Source organism: Phyllopteryx taeniolatus, chromosome 3, assembly GCF_024500385.1.
Source record: "Phyllopteryx taeniolatus isolate TA_2022b chromosome 3, UOR_Ptae_1.2, whole genome shotgun sequence".
Lineage (NCBI taxonomy): Eukaryota > Metazoa > Chordata > Actinopteri > Syngnathiformes > Syngnathidae > Phyllopteryx > Phyllopteryx taeniolatus.
The window spans coordinates 27,578,130-27,596,979 of NC_084504.1; the positions used below are offsets into that span (position 1 = coordinate 27,578,130).

The window sequence follows — 18,850 nt, forward strand, 5'->3', positions numbered from 1 at the left end:
TTCCCACAGTCGCTGTCGAGTTCCCGTTTACAAAGGATAACCACAAGAGGGCGCTACTAGACTGCACAAGTTAAAGCCCACTCCGAGCAACAATTCTTCAGCTTCAGAAATAAATGGAAGGTAAAAAAATAAACTGTGCCTAACCGTCACTAGTAGTTGTAGTTTATTTTTGTATTTGTATTTTTTTTGCAAATATGCACTTAGAATGAAAGAAACTTTGAAGGTCTGTAGCAAACATGGAAGGGTTATATTTCCACTTGCATTACAAGAAATGAATTGGTCATGAAATCTATTCACACCTGATCGATCAAGTAAGATGGCTCCAGTTTGGTCAATGTAAACCTGTTGACTGGATCAATATCAACATCAAATGTCTTTGGCGACCTTATCAGAATCCTGCAGTCAGCGTGAAAATGTAGCAGCATAATGAAATTCTTTGACATCTTATTATTAGTGAAAAGAACAAAAACATTTGCACACATACGATACGATTTGCACAATATTAAATCTCTTAAAATGTATTTCTTTCATTGTGCTTTTTTTTTTTTATTGATTGTATGGATTTTGTTATGGCATGTCCCACATCATGAGTGGTAAAATGACACTAAATCAAAAAGAATTGGAGATGGTGTATTGTCCATAACAAGTTATTTGATGAAATGAGTCATTTTTACATGTATATTCCATTTTCATAATCATATGGAACATTTTGCACGTGTGCCCGGAATTGCTGTCCACCCTGTCGTTGTGGGGCAACTGTTTTTGTTGTTGTTGTTGTTGTTTTTTATGTTTTCAGTGACATTTGGTCTTCCTTCAATGGAGGCTGAAACAGTGGATAGTTTCAGAATAAATATGACAATGATGTCATCATATCATGTCTGTAGTTGGAGGGTTAACATGTCCACCATGTCGTCGTGAGATATCAACAGAAACTTTCCAAAATTCCAAATGTATTTGTCAAACAGTTACACGTAGTCAGCTTGCTAACTGAATCATAAGTGAAGCTCCACCGTGAGCTTTTGAAATGATAACTTTTGCCCCAAAAAAATGTCAATAAAAGCTCACACATTTGACTTTTGTCTGCTTTGTTAATTTAGCACTTTTTAAACTTGAGCAATTTGCATTTCGTCGAAATGAATATGAACTTCGATGGAAAATCGTAACTTTCGAAGTTTCGAAGGCCCATGGATCTTATTGACTATTCCACGGAAAGAATGTTTGAGATATTATACGTACACATGAATTATTATTCTTTTTCAAATCATAGTCTTCATTATTTCTACACATTGATTAATGCGGACCGCTCATCTTTGCGATTCGTCTCCGTAGAGGAGCAGATCATTGTTGTAACGCAGCCGAGGGCAGGGTTTTCCTCACATGTACAATAGCAATAAAGTCCTATTAATGTGGACCAGGTTTTCCTGCGGCTGCATGGACGCAGGCCCTTGCCTGGAGCGCTGCCAAAAACAAAAAAAACAAAAAAAAAAGCTGTGCAGTTCCCACATGAGACCACCGCACAGAGTGGATGGAGGCAGCAGGCAGGCAGGGAGGGAGGGGTTGTGGAATGTATTCGGCCCTGTGTGATGTGATTGTTTGCAGAGAAATGGCTTGACCTCGCCCTCTGATGCCCCGCACGCACGCACGCACACGCGCACACGCGGGCTGGTCGTGGCCGAGCTCAAGGTGTGTGAGACGGACCTGCTGAGTGCAGGAGGTCTGGGACCCCTTCACCGCTTCCTCCAGACGGAGAACAGAGGATCCAGTCAGCCCGAAGGCCGGATGGGACGATAATAATGAGCCGCCCAGCCGCCAGCGCCACCTCATTTCAGGTATTATTGAAACCTTCTCCTCTCACTTTGCATCTGCAGCCTCGCAGCAGGCCAGCCAGCTGCGAGGCTGCAGATGCAAAGAAAAACAACCCTCAAACGCTCTTGTTAGTTTATCAAGGGAGCAAATATTTCATTTGCAGATGAGGATTTCTTCTTATTTTTTTTTTTAAAAAAACAATCAGTCATTCAATGATGTTTAAAAAAAAAACACACACACAAAAAAAAAAACGAAGTCGTTTTAGGGCATTAGAGTGTAGTATATATCTTCAGTGTATTGAAGTCATTGAATCAAATCCAAACATGTGCCTCTTCAGAAAATGCAGCGTTTTATGGCTTTTAGACGTCACTCGTGAAAAGTAGATTTTGCAGCTCACGTGGTGACGAAAATCAAGCGCGTCTGTGTGTGTGTGTGTGTTTTTCAATGGATATACATTTTCACATTTTTACATGATAGTTCGCAAAAGACTGCATGAGCCGCCACAGCGTCCATTTAAACCGATGTTTTATTTGGACTGCAAACATCTGGAACCTTATTTCATGAAAGTATGTCGTCCAAGAACCAAAAAACGCATCACACCAAAAACTGTTCATATACAGTTTACGGCACAATCGATAAAGATTCTTTTTGGCTTCAATGTTTATTCAGTATCTGTACTCACTAGAATTTGGCGAGTTTTATTTTTGACACTTCATAATTTAAGAAAGGAACAAAAAGAAACTATTTGCGTGTTGTTTATAAGAGTGTAAAACAAACGTAAACATATCAATGATGTCATTTTCTTGTCTGTTCTTTCTTTCTTTCTTTCTTTTCTTTTTTGACAACGTTCGGAGTCTGTCACTTTGGATTTGTGTGACGTTGCCTTTGGCCTCATTTGATCTCACTCTTTAAAAAAAAATACAATCAAATCAAAAATGACATTATTTTACAAATCTTACAGAGGATAATAATAACATCTTTTACTGTTATTGCAGTGCGAGTCTGACACATGCACGTTTCATTTGATCGCTGATGGAATTTGAAAATACATCTTTTCACAACTAGAAACCTAATAATACCTTCCAGCAGTTGCCCTTGATGTCAACAAAAGACGCCATCATAAGATCATATCGTGTCAACAGCCGCCGATGCGTAAATGTCTCCGTCCGAGGCCGAACGGACGTGACCTCCCGGTGACCCCTTTCGTGTTGGCCCCCCGGTGATGATCTTGCCCGCGATGATCCTCGTGAATCCGCGACGAGATCAAACGTGATTGTCGTGTGACGTCACAGCCGGACTTCTTTGTTGTCGCTATTACGCAATTATTATTGAGCGTTTGTTTACGCTCGTTTCTCGCGATGCCACTTATGATGTCGTTCATTTGAACTTTTTCGTCGGCGCTCGAAACGGTCGTTCGAGTAAACCTAAAGAATAATTGTTGTCTTTAAAAATAAAAACAAAGGGGCGAGATTGGGGGGCACCGACGCGATGCCAACGCGCGCGCTGGCCAATGGGCGCACAGGAGCGCCGCGAGGGGGCGGGGCCGGACTTGACTCCATTTGTGACGAAGGACGTGACGAGCGGCGTCCAGATCGGGGCTGGCACCGAGTCGGCGAGGGCAACCGCGAGAGGAGCGAGCGGCGCCAATGACGGCCGCAATTATGATCTGATCGCGCTGCGGCTCGTGCGCGCGCACTCGAGCCGCGACCGACGCGCGCCGTGGATGATGTCGAATTTCTGACGGCGCTTCCAGTTGGAAATGAAAACAAGTTGCGGGAGCGCGTGAGAGGTACGTGCACGAACGCGTTCAATGTGCGAGCGCAAACGTTCAGTGGCAAAAACAAGGCGAAAGGTCAAGTGCGTGTACGTTTTCTCTCTTTTTCGGTGAAAGCCAATCATTAGATTACGCAATGCATTTGCAAGAGAAGTCATCGTGTCGTTTTGCGCCGGGAGACCACAACTCACAAAGATCATTTAGACACAAAAAAGGCGTTTTGGGTTTTTTTTTTTCCGATTTTCTCCTCTTTGTATCGGATGTGAGTTTTTTTTATTTTTAGAATATCCTTCTCGTCATCGCAGGCTGTTTGTTTATATTTGACAGTTGATCTTTTATATTTTGGCGAAGAGACCGCAAACAAAATTATACAAATATATATATATATATATATATATGTATGTATGTATGTCACTAAATTCCTATTGTTGCATTTTGTCAAATGCGTTAACGCACGAGACGTGCCCGCGCGCGTGTGTGTGTGTGTGTGTGTGTGTGTGTGCGCGTGCAGGGGGACATGGCCAACGGAGGCGACCAGTTCGGCCTCGCTGAGCGTCCAGACTCCAACTTGGATTCTCCCAAGGAGAAGAAAAAGGACAATCTCAGCAGTTACAATTTAAAATCGCCCGCTTCGCCACAAACGACAAATTCCAGCCAGCTGGTGTGTGTGTGTGTGTGTGTGTGTGTTTATTTGATTTTTGATTTTTTGATTTTGTACATTTCTTAATTATTCAAATCACGCGACGACGATGGAATGAATACATGCGATTTGAATGCATTTGGGTAGAAAAGGGAGGTTAACGTGTGTGTGTGTGTGTGTGTGTGATGGCGCACGCAGGGCATGGACGGGATCCAAGTGTTCCTGCACGACCGGGATCTTTGGAGCAGGTTCGATGAGGTGGGAACCGAAATGATCATCACCAAGGCTGGAAGGTAAAAGGAGGAAATCATATTCTTTTTTTTTTTCAAAACAATGTGGACGCGTTTCATGAAAATATGAAAATATTTCCCTTCCCAAATACATTTGACATCGCTGAGATATATATTTTTCTTTTTCTTCTTTTCTTTCATTGTGTTTTCCAAAGGAGGATGTTCCCCAGTTATAAGGTGAAGGTCACAGGACTCAACCCCAAAACCAAATACATCCTCCTCATGGACATTGTGCCCGGGGACGACCACCGCTACAAGTTTGCAGACAACAAATGGTGGGTTGAAATATTTGACGATTATTATTAGTATTATTATTACAACAAATTTCAATGAACATAGAAGTCAGCGTCGCACAAATTAGTACAAGCGTCTACAAAATGTCGCGACGTCGATGACGTCAAAATGTCAAACATTTCTATGATTGTGCAGCTCCCAAATATTGACAAATATGTTAGGCGGTTAAGCTGCGTTGGAAAAAGTCAGGCCCTCCTTCCAGACCCCCCAGCCCCCCAGCCCCCCCACTTCCCTCCGTCCCCACCCGCCGGTGAAATCAGCCTGCGGAGGGTTCACCGGGCGGACGGACGGCACGGAACGGATTCAAGTCTCCCAAATCCGACGAGTCCCGCCGAAGACCACGCACTCATCTCCTATTGAGCGTGGATACAGTTGAATATATTCACGCATTCATCACAATTTTGCACGCAGACGCACGCTCGCTAAATCAAAAATACAAAAATGCCAAAATGCAAACAGAAATCAACAATGGAGGGGCGTGCGTTGTGACGCAGCAACCAAACCCAAACCCAAATGTAATTACGTTTTTTCAGTCAATAGCAGGCTTCATTGGGTTGTTTTCTTTCATTTTCTATTCTTAACAGTTCGCCAGTTGGAACTTGTAACCTTTCAAGCCTGCACACTGACCGACGTTGTGTCCCCCCCTTCCTTTTTCTTTGCACTGCAGTGCATTAATTAACATGAAGATTTGTAGTCTCCAAATATAGCCTTTTAAATAGACTCAAATAAACAGAAGCATTAAGAGTGGCGCAAGAACACGTGGAGGCATTGTCCTGTATGCGCCAAATTGCAGAATGCGCCATCCTGCGCGTCCGACAGAAAAGTAGCAAATCATTTTGTCACGTCTTCATTGAGAACGTTTCAAATATGGATGCGCGAGTCTATTGTGCAGCGGAGCAAAGTTGCTGGTGCACGACCGGGTCAGACCACCCGCTGCGACCCACTGCACGTCAATGTCCACCGATGGCGCTATTATTCATATTCATAAAGTGTACTTGTGTAGGTCGGTAACGGGTAAGGCCGAACCGGCGATGCCGGGCAGACTCTACGTCCACCCGGACTCTCCTGCCACGGGGGCCCACTGGAGCCGCCAGCTGGTGTCTTTCCAGAAGCTCAAACTCACCAACAACCACCTGGACCCATTTGGACACGTGAGATTGGCTGCCTGATTACCATAATAATGCCCGTTTCATTTCAAAGGCCGACGGTGTTCTTCTTTTTGGGACCATTTGGGCCCTGCGTTGTGCCTTTCCAAAAACGCAATCATTAGGAGATGCGTTTTGGATTTTGCGCCGTCGATCGTAGCCAGGGGCCACGTGAGTGCGCGCGCGCCGGTTCCCTTCCTGCGCGTCCTGCTGCGGCGCCGATTGTTTGAAACAAACACAAAAACAGCACTTTTCCAGGCCCCTAAGTAATGATGCCGAAGACTCGTCAAGTCCATTAGTTGCGCCATGTCACCGGCGGACACGTCGCTGCGATTCAATTGAGCCTCTCTGGATCAAGGCGCGCGAAAGGGGCCCAAGTGCACGCGCGCCACAAAAAAAAAACAATCGTGTGTGGTTTTCATCGTATGGGGGGCGGGGGGGGGGGTTCCAAAGTGCTGTCGGCATGGCTGCTCAGAATCGGGTAAAAAAAAAAGTCCCCAAAAATTCAAATAATAGAAATATGCAGCGCAGTGCAGTTGTGCACCAATGCAATAATAACGAGATTGTCAATTCAAATTGAATGTAAACAATTTCAATGGAAAAATGTTAAAAAAAAAAAAAAAACACACACAAAAACACCTCTGAAAATCTAACAATATCACCCAAAAATATTTGGGATTGATATAGCCCATTGTTGTCAAACGTTTTACACCAAGCGCCACCGGCATGACCAACATTAAAATACAGTCGCGTAAGTCTTAAACAACAACCAACCAGTTTGTAGTCCTTAAAAGTTCATTTATTATTGTAAGCCACTCACATTGGGCTTGAATATACAAAAAACCAAAACAAAACTCTTAATAATGAATGCCTTAAAATCCACTGCACATGAAGGTAAACATGTTTTTTGTTTGTTTGAAATCTCAAATAAATGTTTAAAAACAAACAGTTCTTAATGTTAGCTGGAAAGTGAAATACAACTGAACTGTATTTTGGGCTGAGGGAGCGCCATGACTGTACATATCAAACATTCTGACTTGACAAAAGTAACAATGCTCGATTTGGACTGACACTGTCAGAGAGGTATCAATTGAATATATATTTCTAATAATATTTTGGTTACCTCAACTAGTTAGCTACGAGCACGTCAAACGATATAAAACACCGTTGTCGTGATGATGCGAGTCATTTTGTAAGTGGCAAATGAATATGTTATACGGAGCGGCACGTAAGAAAAGTAGAAGTAAAAAGCAAGACAATCGTGTTGTATTTCCTCATTTTGAGCAACCTCCCCCGTGCGCAGATCATACTCAACTCCATGCACAAATACCAGCCTCGCGTCCATATCGTCAAGGCGGACGAGAACAACGGCTTCGGCTCGAAAAACACGGCTTTCTGCACTCATGTCTTCTCCGAGACCGCCTTCATTGCGGTCACCTCCTACCAGAACCATAAGGTCAGTTTTATGCGAGCCACACACTTGCACCAATACAGCAGACCTGCTGATGTATCTTTTTGTTTTGTCTTTTTTTTCTGGGTTGAGACCCAACTCCAACTCCAAAAACACGTATTGGTGGTATATCAAGAATGTTTTTGTCTTCAATGCAATTACCATGGACGTCAATTCTCTGCAGATTTTGTCTGCGCACGGGGGTATGCTAAACTCTTGCCTCGATGAGAATATATCTATCACAAAGGAAATACTGTAAAGGCATTCCTTGTTTGTACTTTGCACGGCTGCTTTTCCAAGCTTACGTGCGCACACAAAGCATTTGTACTTTTCTGTTCCCACAAGGACATCCACTTGCATCATACCGAGCTTCTTGTCCAAAGCGTAACCATCATGAGAAGGTTCCTAATCCCCAAACGGACACTTTGGGACCCAATTGTAACCTTAACGAAACGTTTGCTACGAAATGTTCTCACCTCGATGTTTCCGAGTCTCCCTGAAGATCACAATTACACCCTTTGTTATTAGTTATTTGCATACAAAAAGACCTCTTGCATCATCTTTGCACATGTGAGTCATTTGTCTGTTTTGGAACATGTACAGTATTTGACAAAAAGAAGCGTGTGTAATGAATTGATCTTGGCTCATGCGTTTTACACTACAAACGCTGAGGTCCAAGCAAGCAGCCCCTTTGCTCATTTTGGCTTCATGTGATCGTTACCAGCCAGGTGCATTTTGTTAGCAAATTCTAAAAGTCATAGTCACTCCTTTATACACAATTATTTAATCCTCTACTGTTTCCATGAGGAAATTGATGTTGATCGTATGGTCCTGTTTTGTGATAAAAGAGCTGTTTGGCAGTATTGTGCAAATAAACAAGTGGCCTGCTAATATCAAATAAATATTGTAATTTGAATGTGTTAGTGTGCGACTCGCATTCTAACAGTAATATTATTTTAGTGAGGATATTGGAAAAAAAAAAACCAACCCCTGGTCGGTTTATCAAGTAAAGCCGTTGCCATGGTAATTGTACTTTATACCTCTGCCGACGCTGTCGTCGCTACGTCGGGTTTCCTCAGCTGCTAGACCCGAGCGAGCAGTTCGCCCGTGTTCTCACAGGGTCTGCGGGCGGCCAAACACGAGGCCTCTCCTGCATGAGAAAAGTTTGAAGAGCTCACATCAAAGCTCTGGACCTCTAAAAGCTTTGGCCTGAAAACGCTTCAACCTGGCGACTGTTTGGCTAAACAGTTTATTCAGTGTCAGCTGGCGAGAACACCGTCCTCTCCGTCAGAAACGTCGACGGCCGAGGAATGTTCAGCAGGACTGCTTTTAACATCTCCGGGGCCCCTGCAAATAATAAACCATCGACTTTCGTTCGGTCGAGAGGAGCTTTAAAAGGGCCCGCTGCGTCTTGTGTGCATGTATGGTTCTGCGGATGTGCCGCGCTTTAATGTCCGCACCGGGCTATAAAAGCGATCCTTTGTTTTGGTCCTCAGATTACTCAGTTAAAGATAGAGAACAATCCCTTTGCAAAGGGCTTCAGAGGCAGTGACGACAACGAGCTGCACCGCATGGCCAAACTACAAGGGTGAGTCAACTCGTGTGCCAATCCAATCCAAATCAAATCAAATCACCGTATTCGACCGAGCATTGTGCTTCCTGCTATCTCTTTGCAATGAGGGTAACCCAACAGGTTTATATATTTCTTAATAATGAAGTCATAAACTTGTAGCGACATTTGGAAAATGACAGAATCGGAAGTGTGTGCTCAAGTGCAAGCTAGCGCCTCACTTTGTTGTCTTTCTAGCACACTGTCGCTCTGGACTGTTTTCCTTTTATTGTCACCGTGAGCTGCCGTTATTTACCATTGGAAAAAGGATGTGTAAGAAGATGAAGGGCTAAAACAGGAACATTTCATTAAGGTAGTGGAACCGCTAACGTAAGACATTGACCGACCGCTAATTCATTATGGTTGTTAAACATCTGTTTCCCACAGGAAATAATACAAATATATGATTACATTGTTATAAACATATACAATGAGGGCCACACCTAATGATTGTTTTAATAGTAGATGAATCTGTCGATTAGTCTTTCGATGAATCGACGTATCGGAGAAAATTTCCATCTCTTTAGTAGGCTGAAATTCAGATTTGGACAATTTTAATCCATAATCGATGAGCACAATAGCTGTCAATTCATTTGATATTTGAAGAGTTGTAGATTCATCAATTCATTGTTGCACATTTATATGTATCGTTGTTCTCAAAATAGTCTTAATATTTGTGTACAGCCAAAGTCAAATTTGAACATTCCTAATGCTAGTGTAAAAATAGGTTATTGAAATAGCATAATTTCACTTAATAATAACTTTGACTGCAATTCAATGTATTTATTTGCCAAGTGTAAAAAGATGTTAACCACGGTTCATAATAAAACATAAAAACAGTAAAAGACAACCGTAACTTTGATTAAAAGTGATGCTGGAGTGTTCTTCGAATGTCAGTTGGATTATTTCATGTGACGTTCAGCGCAAATTCTTCTCCTGATGTTCGTCTTCTCGAGACGACCCTTAAGTCATTCACTGCCATTGACGGCTAACGGCTGTCGAATTCAAACATTCGTGTTAATCCATGGAGGCCTGGCAGTGAATTAATGACAATGGCGCTTTCAAAACAAACGCCACTATGGCTACGTTCACATTGCAGGGCACGGCACGATACCCAATTCTGATTTTTGGTTAAAGTTGCATCTGTTGATGTAGTCGTTCACATTACAAAAACCAAATTTGACTTCTAAAAGTGACACGCATGCGCACAACATGAGGCGCAGTGTGTTTATACAAGTCAACATGGCTCCTCGTGGAGGTCTCGGTCCTGACGCATTTGTGACAATTTCAAGGATTTTCTGCTTCAACTGATCAGTCCAAACATATTTTCAGTTCGGTGTTTTTCTGCTCCGTCTGTTTTTTTCGAACAATTGCGAAGGATTTTGTCTTTTGACGACGTATAGGTCGGACGAGTGTGTATCCTGCATCCAGACGGCAGTCGTATCGGATAGGAGGCCTGGGATATGAAAACACAAATCGGAATTGTACCGTTCACATTAACATGAAAAAATCTGATACGTCACATATGGGCCCAAAAAATGGAATTGATCTGCAATGTGAACATAGCCAAAATGACACATGAAAAAAATATGATTTCATGTCATCTTAACTGAGGTCTCGCAAAAGCGCATGCAGTCTTGAGCAAAGCTATAAAGCCATCATAAAAAAAATTATAATTATGGTGAATACAAGTGAATCAATAGTTGATGAAAAACATGAGCTGAGTTTTGCAGATGTGTTTCCAAAGCTGTTTGTCCCTCTCGGTTCTTTGAGTGACTGTGTCAGGGTAATACTGTGCGAGGCAATGTGTTACTTTGTGTGTTTCTGATTGTAGAGTGGACCCTACATATTTGAGGTTCACTAGTCCTAAAATCATCTCATCAGATTTTTGGGGAACCTACCCGCCGTTATTTGCGAAAACCTATTCGCCATTTTCTGTAATGTGGCAAAAAACTCAGAAAATGACTCATTATTATGCACTTTGAATACGACCCCAATTCCAATGAAGTTGGAAGGACGTTGTGTTAAACATAAATAAAAACAGAAGACAATGATTTGCAAATCATGTTCAACCTATATTTCATTGCATACACTACAAAGACAAGATATTTCATGTTCAAACTGCTCAACTTGATTGTTTTTTAGCAAGTAATCATTGGTTTAGAATTTGATGGCTGCAACACGTTCCAAAAAAAGCTGGGACAGGCTCATGTTTACCACGGTGTTACATCACCTTTTCTTTAAGCAACATTCAATAAACGTTTGGGAACTGAGGACGCTCATTGTTGAAGCTTCGTCGGTGGAATTCTTTCCCATTCTTGCTTGATGTACATTTTCAGCTGTTCAACAGTCCGGGGTCTCCGTTGCCATAGTTTACACTTCATAATGCGCCACACATTTTCAATGGGAGACGGGTCTGGACTGCAGGCAGGCCAGTCTAGTACCTGCGCTCTTTTACTATGAAGCCACGCTATTGTAACACGTGCAGAATGTGGTTTGGCATTGTCTTGCTGAAATAAGCAGGGGCGCCCATGAAAAAGACGTTGCTTGGATGGCAGCATATGTTTCTCCAAAACCTGTGTGTACCTTTCATCATTAATGGTGCCTTCACAGATCTGTAAGTTACCCATGCCATTGGCACTAACACGGCCCCATACCATCACAGATGCTGGCTTTTGAACTTTGCGTCCATAACAGTCCAGATGGTTCTTTTCCTCTTTGGCCCGGAGGACACGACGTCCACAATTTCCAAAAACAATTTGAAATGTGGACTCGTCGGACCACTTTTCCACTTTGCATCAGTCCATCTTAGATGAGCTCGGTTGCCCAGAGAAGCCGGCGGCGTTTCTGGGTGTTGTTGATAAATGGCTTTTGCTTTGCATAGGAGAGTTTTAAGTTGCACTTACGGATGTAGCGCCAAACTGTATTTACTGACATTGGTTTCCTGAGCCCATGCGGTGATATCCTTTACACATTGTTTTCGGTTTTTGATTCAGTGCCGCCTGAGGGATCGAAGGTCACGGGCATTCAATGTCGGTTTTCGGCCTTGCCGCTTACATGCGGTGATTTCTCCAGATTCTCGGAACCTTTTGATGATGAAATCCCTAAATTCCTTGCAATTGTACGTTGTGGCACATTGTCCTTAAACTGGTCAACTATTTTCTCACGCACTTGTTGACAAAGAGGTGAACCTCGCCCCATCTTTGCTTGTGAATGACTGAGCCATTCAGGGAAGCTCCTTTTCTACCCAATCACGGCACCCACCTGTTCCCAATGAGCCCGTTCACCTGCGGGATGTTCCAAACAGCTGTTTGATGAGCATTCCTCAACTTTCTCATTCTTTTTTGCCACTTGTCCTAGCTTTTTTTGCAGCCATAAAATTCCAAGTTAATGATTATTTGCCAAAAACAATCCAGTTTATCAGTTTGAAGATGAAATATCTTGTCTTTGTAGTGTATTCAATGAAATATAGGTTGAACATGATTTGCAAATCATTGTATTCTGTTTTTTATCACAACGTCCCAACTTGATTGGAATTGGGGTTGTATGTACAGTTGTGCTCATAAGTTTACATACCCTGGCAGAATTTGGAAAATAGTTTTTATTTTTTTTCAAATATGACTGATGACTGAACAACAGCCGTCATTCATTTCTTTGAGTGATACTCCTTTTCTGAAATGCTTGACAGTTTAATTTGAATCCCATTCAAGTCAAATTCAAGGTGTTTCACCTGTCCCTTCATGTTTTCTTTCAAGAATTGATTTCAAGAATCTCACAAATTCTGCCTGGGTAATCACGAGTTTTCTCTTTTACTAAATAAAAGTAGGGATGTGAATTTCAAAATAAGAGCAAGTAAATCAAAATAAAGCATTACGTGTTCAAATAAAGTGCTGAACTTCAGAATAATTCTTTGAAAAAATACTAACAAAATACAGATCATATTTATATTATTATATTTTGATCATATGGGTAGAAGCGAAATCATGCATTGTGAAAATGCGTTATACAAAGGTAGAAGGGTTTTCCAGAATTTTGAGGTCAACTTTGGGGGTGCGTATTATACATGGGTGCACAGTATACACGAGAAATTACGGTACTTTGTTTTTGATTGGTTGGCCAAACTAGGACTAAATATGGAATCAAAACCAGTGGAATCTGTTACAGCAGCTCAGTGGAACATCATTAAATCTATCACAGACTGGCCAATTTCTGTTCTTCCTGCGTGGATCAATAAACACCGAAGCGCTAATTGCTACGTTGGCCCAGTGGCCTATGGAGCTGCGGACTTTCCCACCAGCAGAGGCCGCCCGAGAACGTTGGCACCATCCATGTAACTCCTTCGCTTTGCTATGCAGTCATAGGTTCATTGTTTTACTGCACCGCTACTTTAGTTGGGCACAGTCATCATCAGAATGGTTGACGTGCACGTGCAGGTACTGCACGTGCACATTGTGTATATGCAGGCTTAGCTGTAAACTAGTCATTTGAAGGCTATACCAATGTTTCAAATGCTATGAAAGGGTTTTGGTATATTTATTCATGAATCTATTAATGAAGCTAATTCTAATCTCAGGCTCCCCGTCCCTGCAAATGGAATGGGTCCACTGTATATGGAGCTATTCTACCCGCCTCCTCCTCCTCCTCCTCCTCCTCCTTCCCACGCTATTATGATGGCGTACATATGGTGGGTGTGTGAGTGTGCCTGTGTTGAGCCAAGCGGCAAAACTATCACGTGCGCCGCTGTCACCTGAAGGTCGAGTTTGACCACGTAGCTGGTGGGCAGAGTGTACAGCATTGACAACCCAGCGCAACATACAGAAGTGGAGCAGCGATGGCCCGATGACGGCGCACTGCCGCTCGTGAATCACACTGTGGCTGCTCATCGACCGTTCGTGTGGCTGAGCTGATCTCCAGTATGGCAGCTGAACTCCACTTGTGTGGGGCAGTTTGGGAGGTGCCAGTGAGCCAATGAGAGATTGTCTTACTGGAAGGAGGGAAGGAGATGCTCTGCTGTGCAGGGCTCCACCCCCCTCCCTTTGTGTTATTGTGCTGCTTTGGTTTGCGGAGATGGGCCTACATCCGAAGTGACACGTGGCTGGATGTTTATTTTTAGTGCGGCAAATGATCTCAAAGCGGCCCTGGCTGCGTATGTGCGTGCATGTGTCCGCTCGTGCGTGTCAGTATCTCAGCGCCGGTCAGCGAGATGTGGCCCGCTGTCCCCTACATACCGCAGAGTTCACCGAGAGGGCTGTGTTTACAGAGGGAGATCAGAGCTGAAAGGATGGAGAGCGCTTAAGTAGACTTGAAAGAGAAGGACGGGAGGGGGGCGGGGGCAGAAGTGGGAATAATAGAAGCAGGCAAAAATACAACTAGATGGAAATGTGTCCTTTTTTGTGGATTCTTTCATTTGCAGTAAGGACTACCCTGTGGTCCCGCGCAGCGCCGGCCGTCCGAGAGCGTGCTCCGGCGGGAGCCCCTTCGGCGGGGAAGTCCGGGTTCTGAGGGTCTCGCCCGAAGCGGCCGCGTCGCCCTACGGCTGTGAGAACGGCCTGAGCGGCGGCCCGCGGTCGCTGCTGGGGGCTCCGTCCACGCACTACACTTTGGCTCGTCCTCAACACGTCCAGCAGCCTCAACTTTACCACTGCACCAAAAGGAAAGGTAAGAAATGTTCATCGGGTCACGTCGCCGGTCTCATATCGATGGGATGATACGCACGTAAGTTCTGATGGAAAATCATTTTGCCCCAAAACATTTGGTGGAGGCGGGACAATGAACCTTCTCCATGAACACATATTACCGAATATTTTTGAGGGGTTAGGGTCGTAGTCAGTGAAACAATGCATGCAGCAATGCTTTCAGATATATATTCTCTCTGCTCTGTGGGGACCAAAAATGTGAAGGGATGACCTTCTCCTTCTTCTTCTTCTTCTTCTTCCTTTACTTCTGAATGACTCTGCATCTCTTCCAGTAGTCCTCGGTGCTGCCCATGTGGCGCAACGTGGTCCTAAAAGGAAGGCGCACGACTCGATAATTGGCATTCGTGAATTTGCATTCTCACTGATCTTTGGGTGGCAACCTGTCCTTCTAAAATCAGCGCGTTTATCCGCTGTTTTTGTTCTCAAGCTATTCCTTTGACACATTCTGGTGGAACCTTGCTGTTGTTGTTCGGTTTGAGTCAGTAAATGTGTCTTTTTGTTTGCATTTGAGATGCAAAAGTGACCATGGAAGTACGTTTCTGCTCCTCTCCCGATGCCCCTGCTAATAAATCTTACAACTTGCTTGTATTCCCAAACATATATTATTGTGTATAAATGCCAAAAGGTGGGTTTTAATGCCTTAATAGGCTTTCCGTAAAGTGCTAGTGCAAATATTTGTTTGTCCATGTGTGAGATGACATCAGCTTGTGCTCGTCTGATATTTAGGCTCCTCGTGTGAAGGTGCGTTTGTTTGCATTGAATAACATAACGATTGAAAAGTCATTTATGTGACATGGGTTCACGATGGTGCCCGTGCTCGATACACGGCGTTGGCGCTTTATGGCCCTCTCTGTTTGAAGAGCTTTGCCGGCATCTTGTGGCATAAATTGTTTGCGGCTTTTCGCGGACGATGAACCTCGATATACTGGAGTTTCGCCGCAATTACAAGCGGAGCACAATAATGATCCCCGTGGGACACATTAAGGGCTGAATTTGTCTCTTAAGATAGTTTTAAGATATGACAAAACGTGATGATGATGCACAAGTGGAATTGCTCACTGTTGCATTCATTTAAGTAAGCGTTCACATGTTTCAAAAACGTAATTCAAATCTGTGTTTCAAGTTTCAAGTTTATTACTGTTGTTGATGATGGACATGTCACTACACGACTTCCTTCAGTGGTGGAATACTGTCGATCTTTTTTGTTGTATATTGTTTTTCATAGCTGCAATTTTGACATTTGACAGAATCTGCGCCTCACCGGCCTTACCGATGACTGCCATCAAATGGGATCCGACAGCGGAACGCCGTCTCGACAATCTGCCTTTGCGAAGAGAACAATGCTCCATATCGATTAGTACTTTTTGAGATGTCGGTATGATGCAGCGCAGTTCACGCCAAACCTTTAAGAGCCATTTCGATTCAGCCCTTCTCTTTGTGTTTGCTATAGAAATGTAACTAGTTTTGAGGCTAATCGTGTTTCATGCTTGAGTTCGACATCATATCAGCACCATTGAAGCACACAGAAGTTTCCCCAATAGTCTAAACATCGCAAGGACTGTTTATGTCTAAGTTCCACAACAAGACATAGTGCTTGCCGTAAGCTGCGGCATAACGTGTACAGTCCATTAAGATCATCTGACAAACACTCTTTATTTTGCGCCTCCATAAATGTCAAGCTACAGAACTAATGCAATTGTCTTTTATGTGCACTTTTGGTGCTCAGCTCAGCCATAAAACCGTTTTAAAGTAGCAGCAACTTTCTCTGCGCTGATTTAATGTCCCGACATTTTCTCTGTGCAGTGGAGGAGAACTGCGCCACAGGAAACTGCCAGCACCCGTTCAAGAGAGCCTTCCCCGGTAGCTCAGCCGCTAGGGGCCCGGGCGACTCCTACTACCACGCCTCACCCTTCGCCCCTTCCCCGACACCCGCCCTGTCCGGCACGCCCGGCCTGGCTCTCACAGACGCCCCCTACAGCTCCGACATGGGTCAGCGTCAGGCGTGCATGTTTGCGGGCTCGGAGCGCAGACTCGATGACCACGGCTGCGCGTCCTGGTCGTACGCCCGCCCGCCGCCCTCCGCCATGACCCCCGTGGAGCCCTACCCGCCTTTTAACCCTCCCGCCCCCTACAGCTCCAGCCCGCAGGGCTCTCGCCTCAGCGCCGCAGCCCACCACGGCTCGCCGCCGCCGGGGGAAGCTGTCACTCGCGACCCTTACCAGAGGCAGCGCTCCGAAAACATTCAGAGCAGGCAGCGCAGCCCCCCTCTCCACAGAGAGTATCCTCGCTTCACCCCCAACCTGTCCCCCCCGCTCTACCACACATTGGAGACGCACGCACACATCAGGTGCGGCGTCCCTGAATGGACCGCTGCCTCCTAAAGGACGTCAATCTTTGCCATTCTCCAAAAAGATGCAGAATACGAAATCCTTTTGTGCTGTGTGAAGTGGTCACGTGTCGGTCCCCTGTGCTGCTCCAAATTCAACGAGGTTGTACAAAAGCCCCACTTTTGAGCAGCACAAGGAACATCAAAGTGGTATTTTATTGTCTGTCTTTCCTGTAACCCAAAGGCTGATGTCAACCAAATGTTTGCACTGTGAGCGAAGCCCGAACAGAACCGGGCTGTTTTTCCCTCCGCTTTGCGTCATCGTGAAAGATGTCAATTGTGACCCATCGCCAGACGTCCACGGGCCAAAATAATCTCACGGCACAAGCCTTAGGGGTAGCCTTTTATTGTGTTTTATTTTTAAATCTTTAGTGGAGCAAAGCACAGCTCCGTGCGTGGCCCTCATGACACGGCGTTTGCGTGCGTGCGTCAGCTCGGCTCAAGAACGCCGCGAGCTCCTTTGCAACCAAACAGGCGGTAGTAGCCGCAGGCGCCGCAGCACAGATAAACAGTTTGTTGCCACGGCGCTGCAGGCCGAGGGACCCGTAAACACCGCTTCCGCCGCATTCCGGGTAAATGTACATCTCAGCATCACACATCTGTCACTGTTGTCCTCTCTGTCACCCCCCCCCAGTTGACCGATGGTCTCGAGGGCCAACAAAGGAGCTCTGGCTCCGCCCTTGTCCTGAGCTGACCACTCCGAGCTGATTTTTTTCTTTTTCTCCTGTTTTGAATAAGTCATCGTCAAATGTTGGCCTTTGACTTGTGAGGGTTGTAAACACAGTGCTGTAAATGAGATGTTCTATCCACTCAGGTGAATATATGTTGAGTATTAGTCTATTTGGCATCCCAATGGGTCCTTGTTAGTCCCACATTTACTGTAGTTCCAAAGGAAACCCATTTGCCTCCACATCTGGATAGTGTTACTTCCTGCCTGTGCCGACTGTAAAACGACAACTGCGGCTCTGTGCAAAAGCGAAGCAAGTTGAGATTTTTTTTTTGTTACATTTCCACCCGGGTTTTATATGCAGTAACATGAGAAGGTGCTCAGTATGCGCCCTCAATGGGGGCTTGTATGTGTGTGAGACGGTATGAAAGTTGAAAACTGTTTTGGTGTTTTTTTTTCTTCTTCTTCTTCTTCTTCTAGTATTTATTACTCTTAATTTGTTGTCAATCTTGTGAAACAAGACGCTGTTGTGCAGAGATTTCTTCAGAAGTTGGCTTCACCCTCTATTTCCACATGGTGATAAATAGTTGTGGTATTTGGGAAACAATGTTTCATTGATTTATATACAGAACTGAATAAAGTTTTTGAGAATTTTGGTAGGAGTTGGGTGCAGTTTTGTTCCGCGGGCATTTCTAGCCTCGTGTGGTCTGCAAATTTCCAGCCATCCATTCATCCATTTTCTATTCATCCTATCCTGTTCAGCTCGACTTTCTGCAACCAAATCAAACAAATAAATAAATCGAGTTACTGTATGCCGGCGTGACCCGTATCCGATTTGGGCCACAGTATGAATTGCGGCACTTGAATGAGTGTCAATGCAGTTTCAGTGATTTCACTGTAAATTGCGATCAATTGCGATGTTTCAGCCCAGTCCCGAAGGTGGCAACAATAACAATAACAATAACAACACAAGATTCAAGCGAACGGTAGCGAAAGTGCCATGTCCACTGCCTTCTATGGAATTTCCACAATGACAATGAGCAAAATGTTATGGGTTCCTCTTCAGTAGATTCGATTTGACATAATCCTGCTA

The 18,850-nt window shown here is 44.3% G+C and overlaps 1 protein-coding gene across 4 annotated transcripts; it reads left to right on the forward strand.

Moving 5' to 3' along the window:
- The first annotated feature begins 1,664 nt into the window (after positions 1–1,664).
- On the forward strand, positions 1,665–18,412 carry tbx5b (T-box transcription factor 5b). 4 transcript variants are annotated; one of them, XM_061768140.1, is made up of 9 exons: positions 1,665–1,829; positions 4,092–4,241; positions 4,419–4,513; positions 4,666–4,785; positions 5,808–5,955; positions 7,253–7,405; positions 8,896–8,987; positions 14,422–14,666; positions 16,508–18,412. In XM_061768140.1, the coding sequence occupies exons 1-9, from the start codon at positions 1,794–1,796 to the stop codon at positions 17,083–17,085; spliced, it is 1,617 nt and encodes a 538-aa protein (XP_061624124.1). In that variant the 5' UTR covers positions 1,665–1,793; the 3' UTR covers positions 17,086–18,412. The 4 variants fall into 4 exon arrangements, with proteins under 4 accessions (XP_061624124.1, XP_061624126.1, XP_061624125.1 ...); XM_061768141.1 differs by lacking the exon at positions 1,665–1,829 and adding an exon at positions 3,379–3,595; XM_061768142.1 differs by lacking the exon at positions 7,253–7,405 and having other exon boundaries at positions 1,666–1,829.
- The last annotated feature ends 438 nt before the right edge of the window (positions 18,413–18,850 follow it).

Excerpts from the sequence above, each read along its gene's own strand:
- tbx5b (XM_061768140.1), top strand. The coding sequence starts at position 1,794 with ATGAGCCGCCCAGCCGCCAGCGCCACCTCATTTCAG. Across the intron at positions 1,830-4,091 it reads CCAGCGCCACCTCATTTCAG|GGGGACATGGCCAACGGAGG; the intron begins GTATTATTGAAA and ends GTGCGCGTGCAG. Across the intron at positions 4,786-5,807 it reads AAGTTTGCAGACAACAAATG|GTCGGTAACGGGTAAGGCCG; the intron begins GTGGGTTGAAAT and ends GTACTTGTGTAG.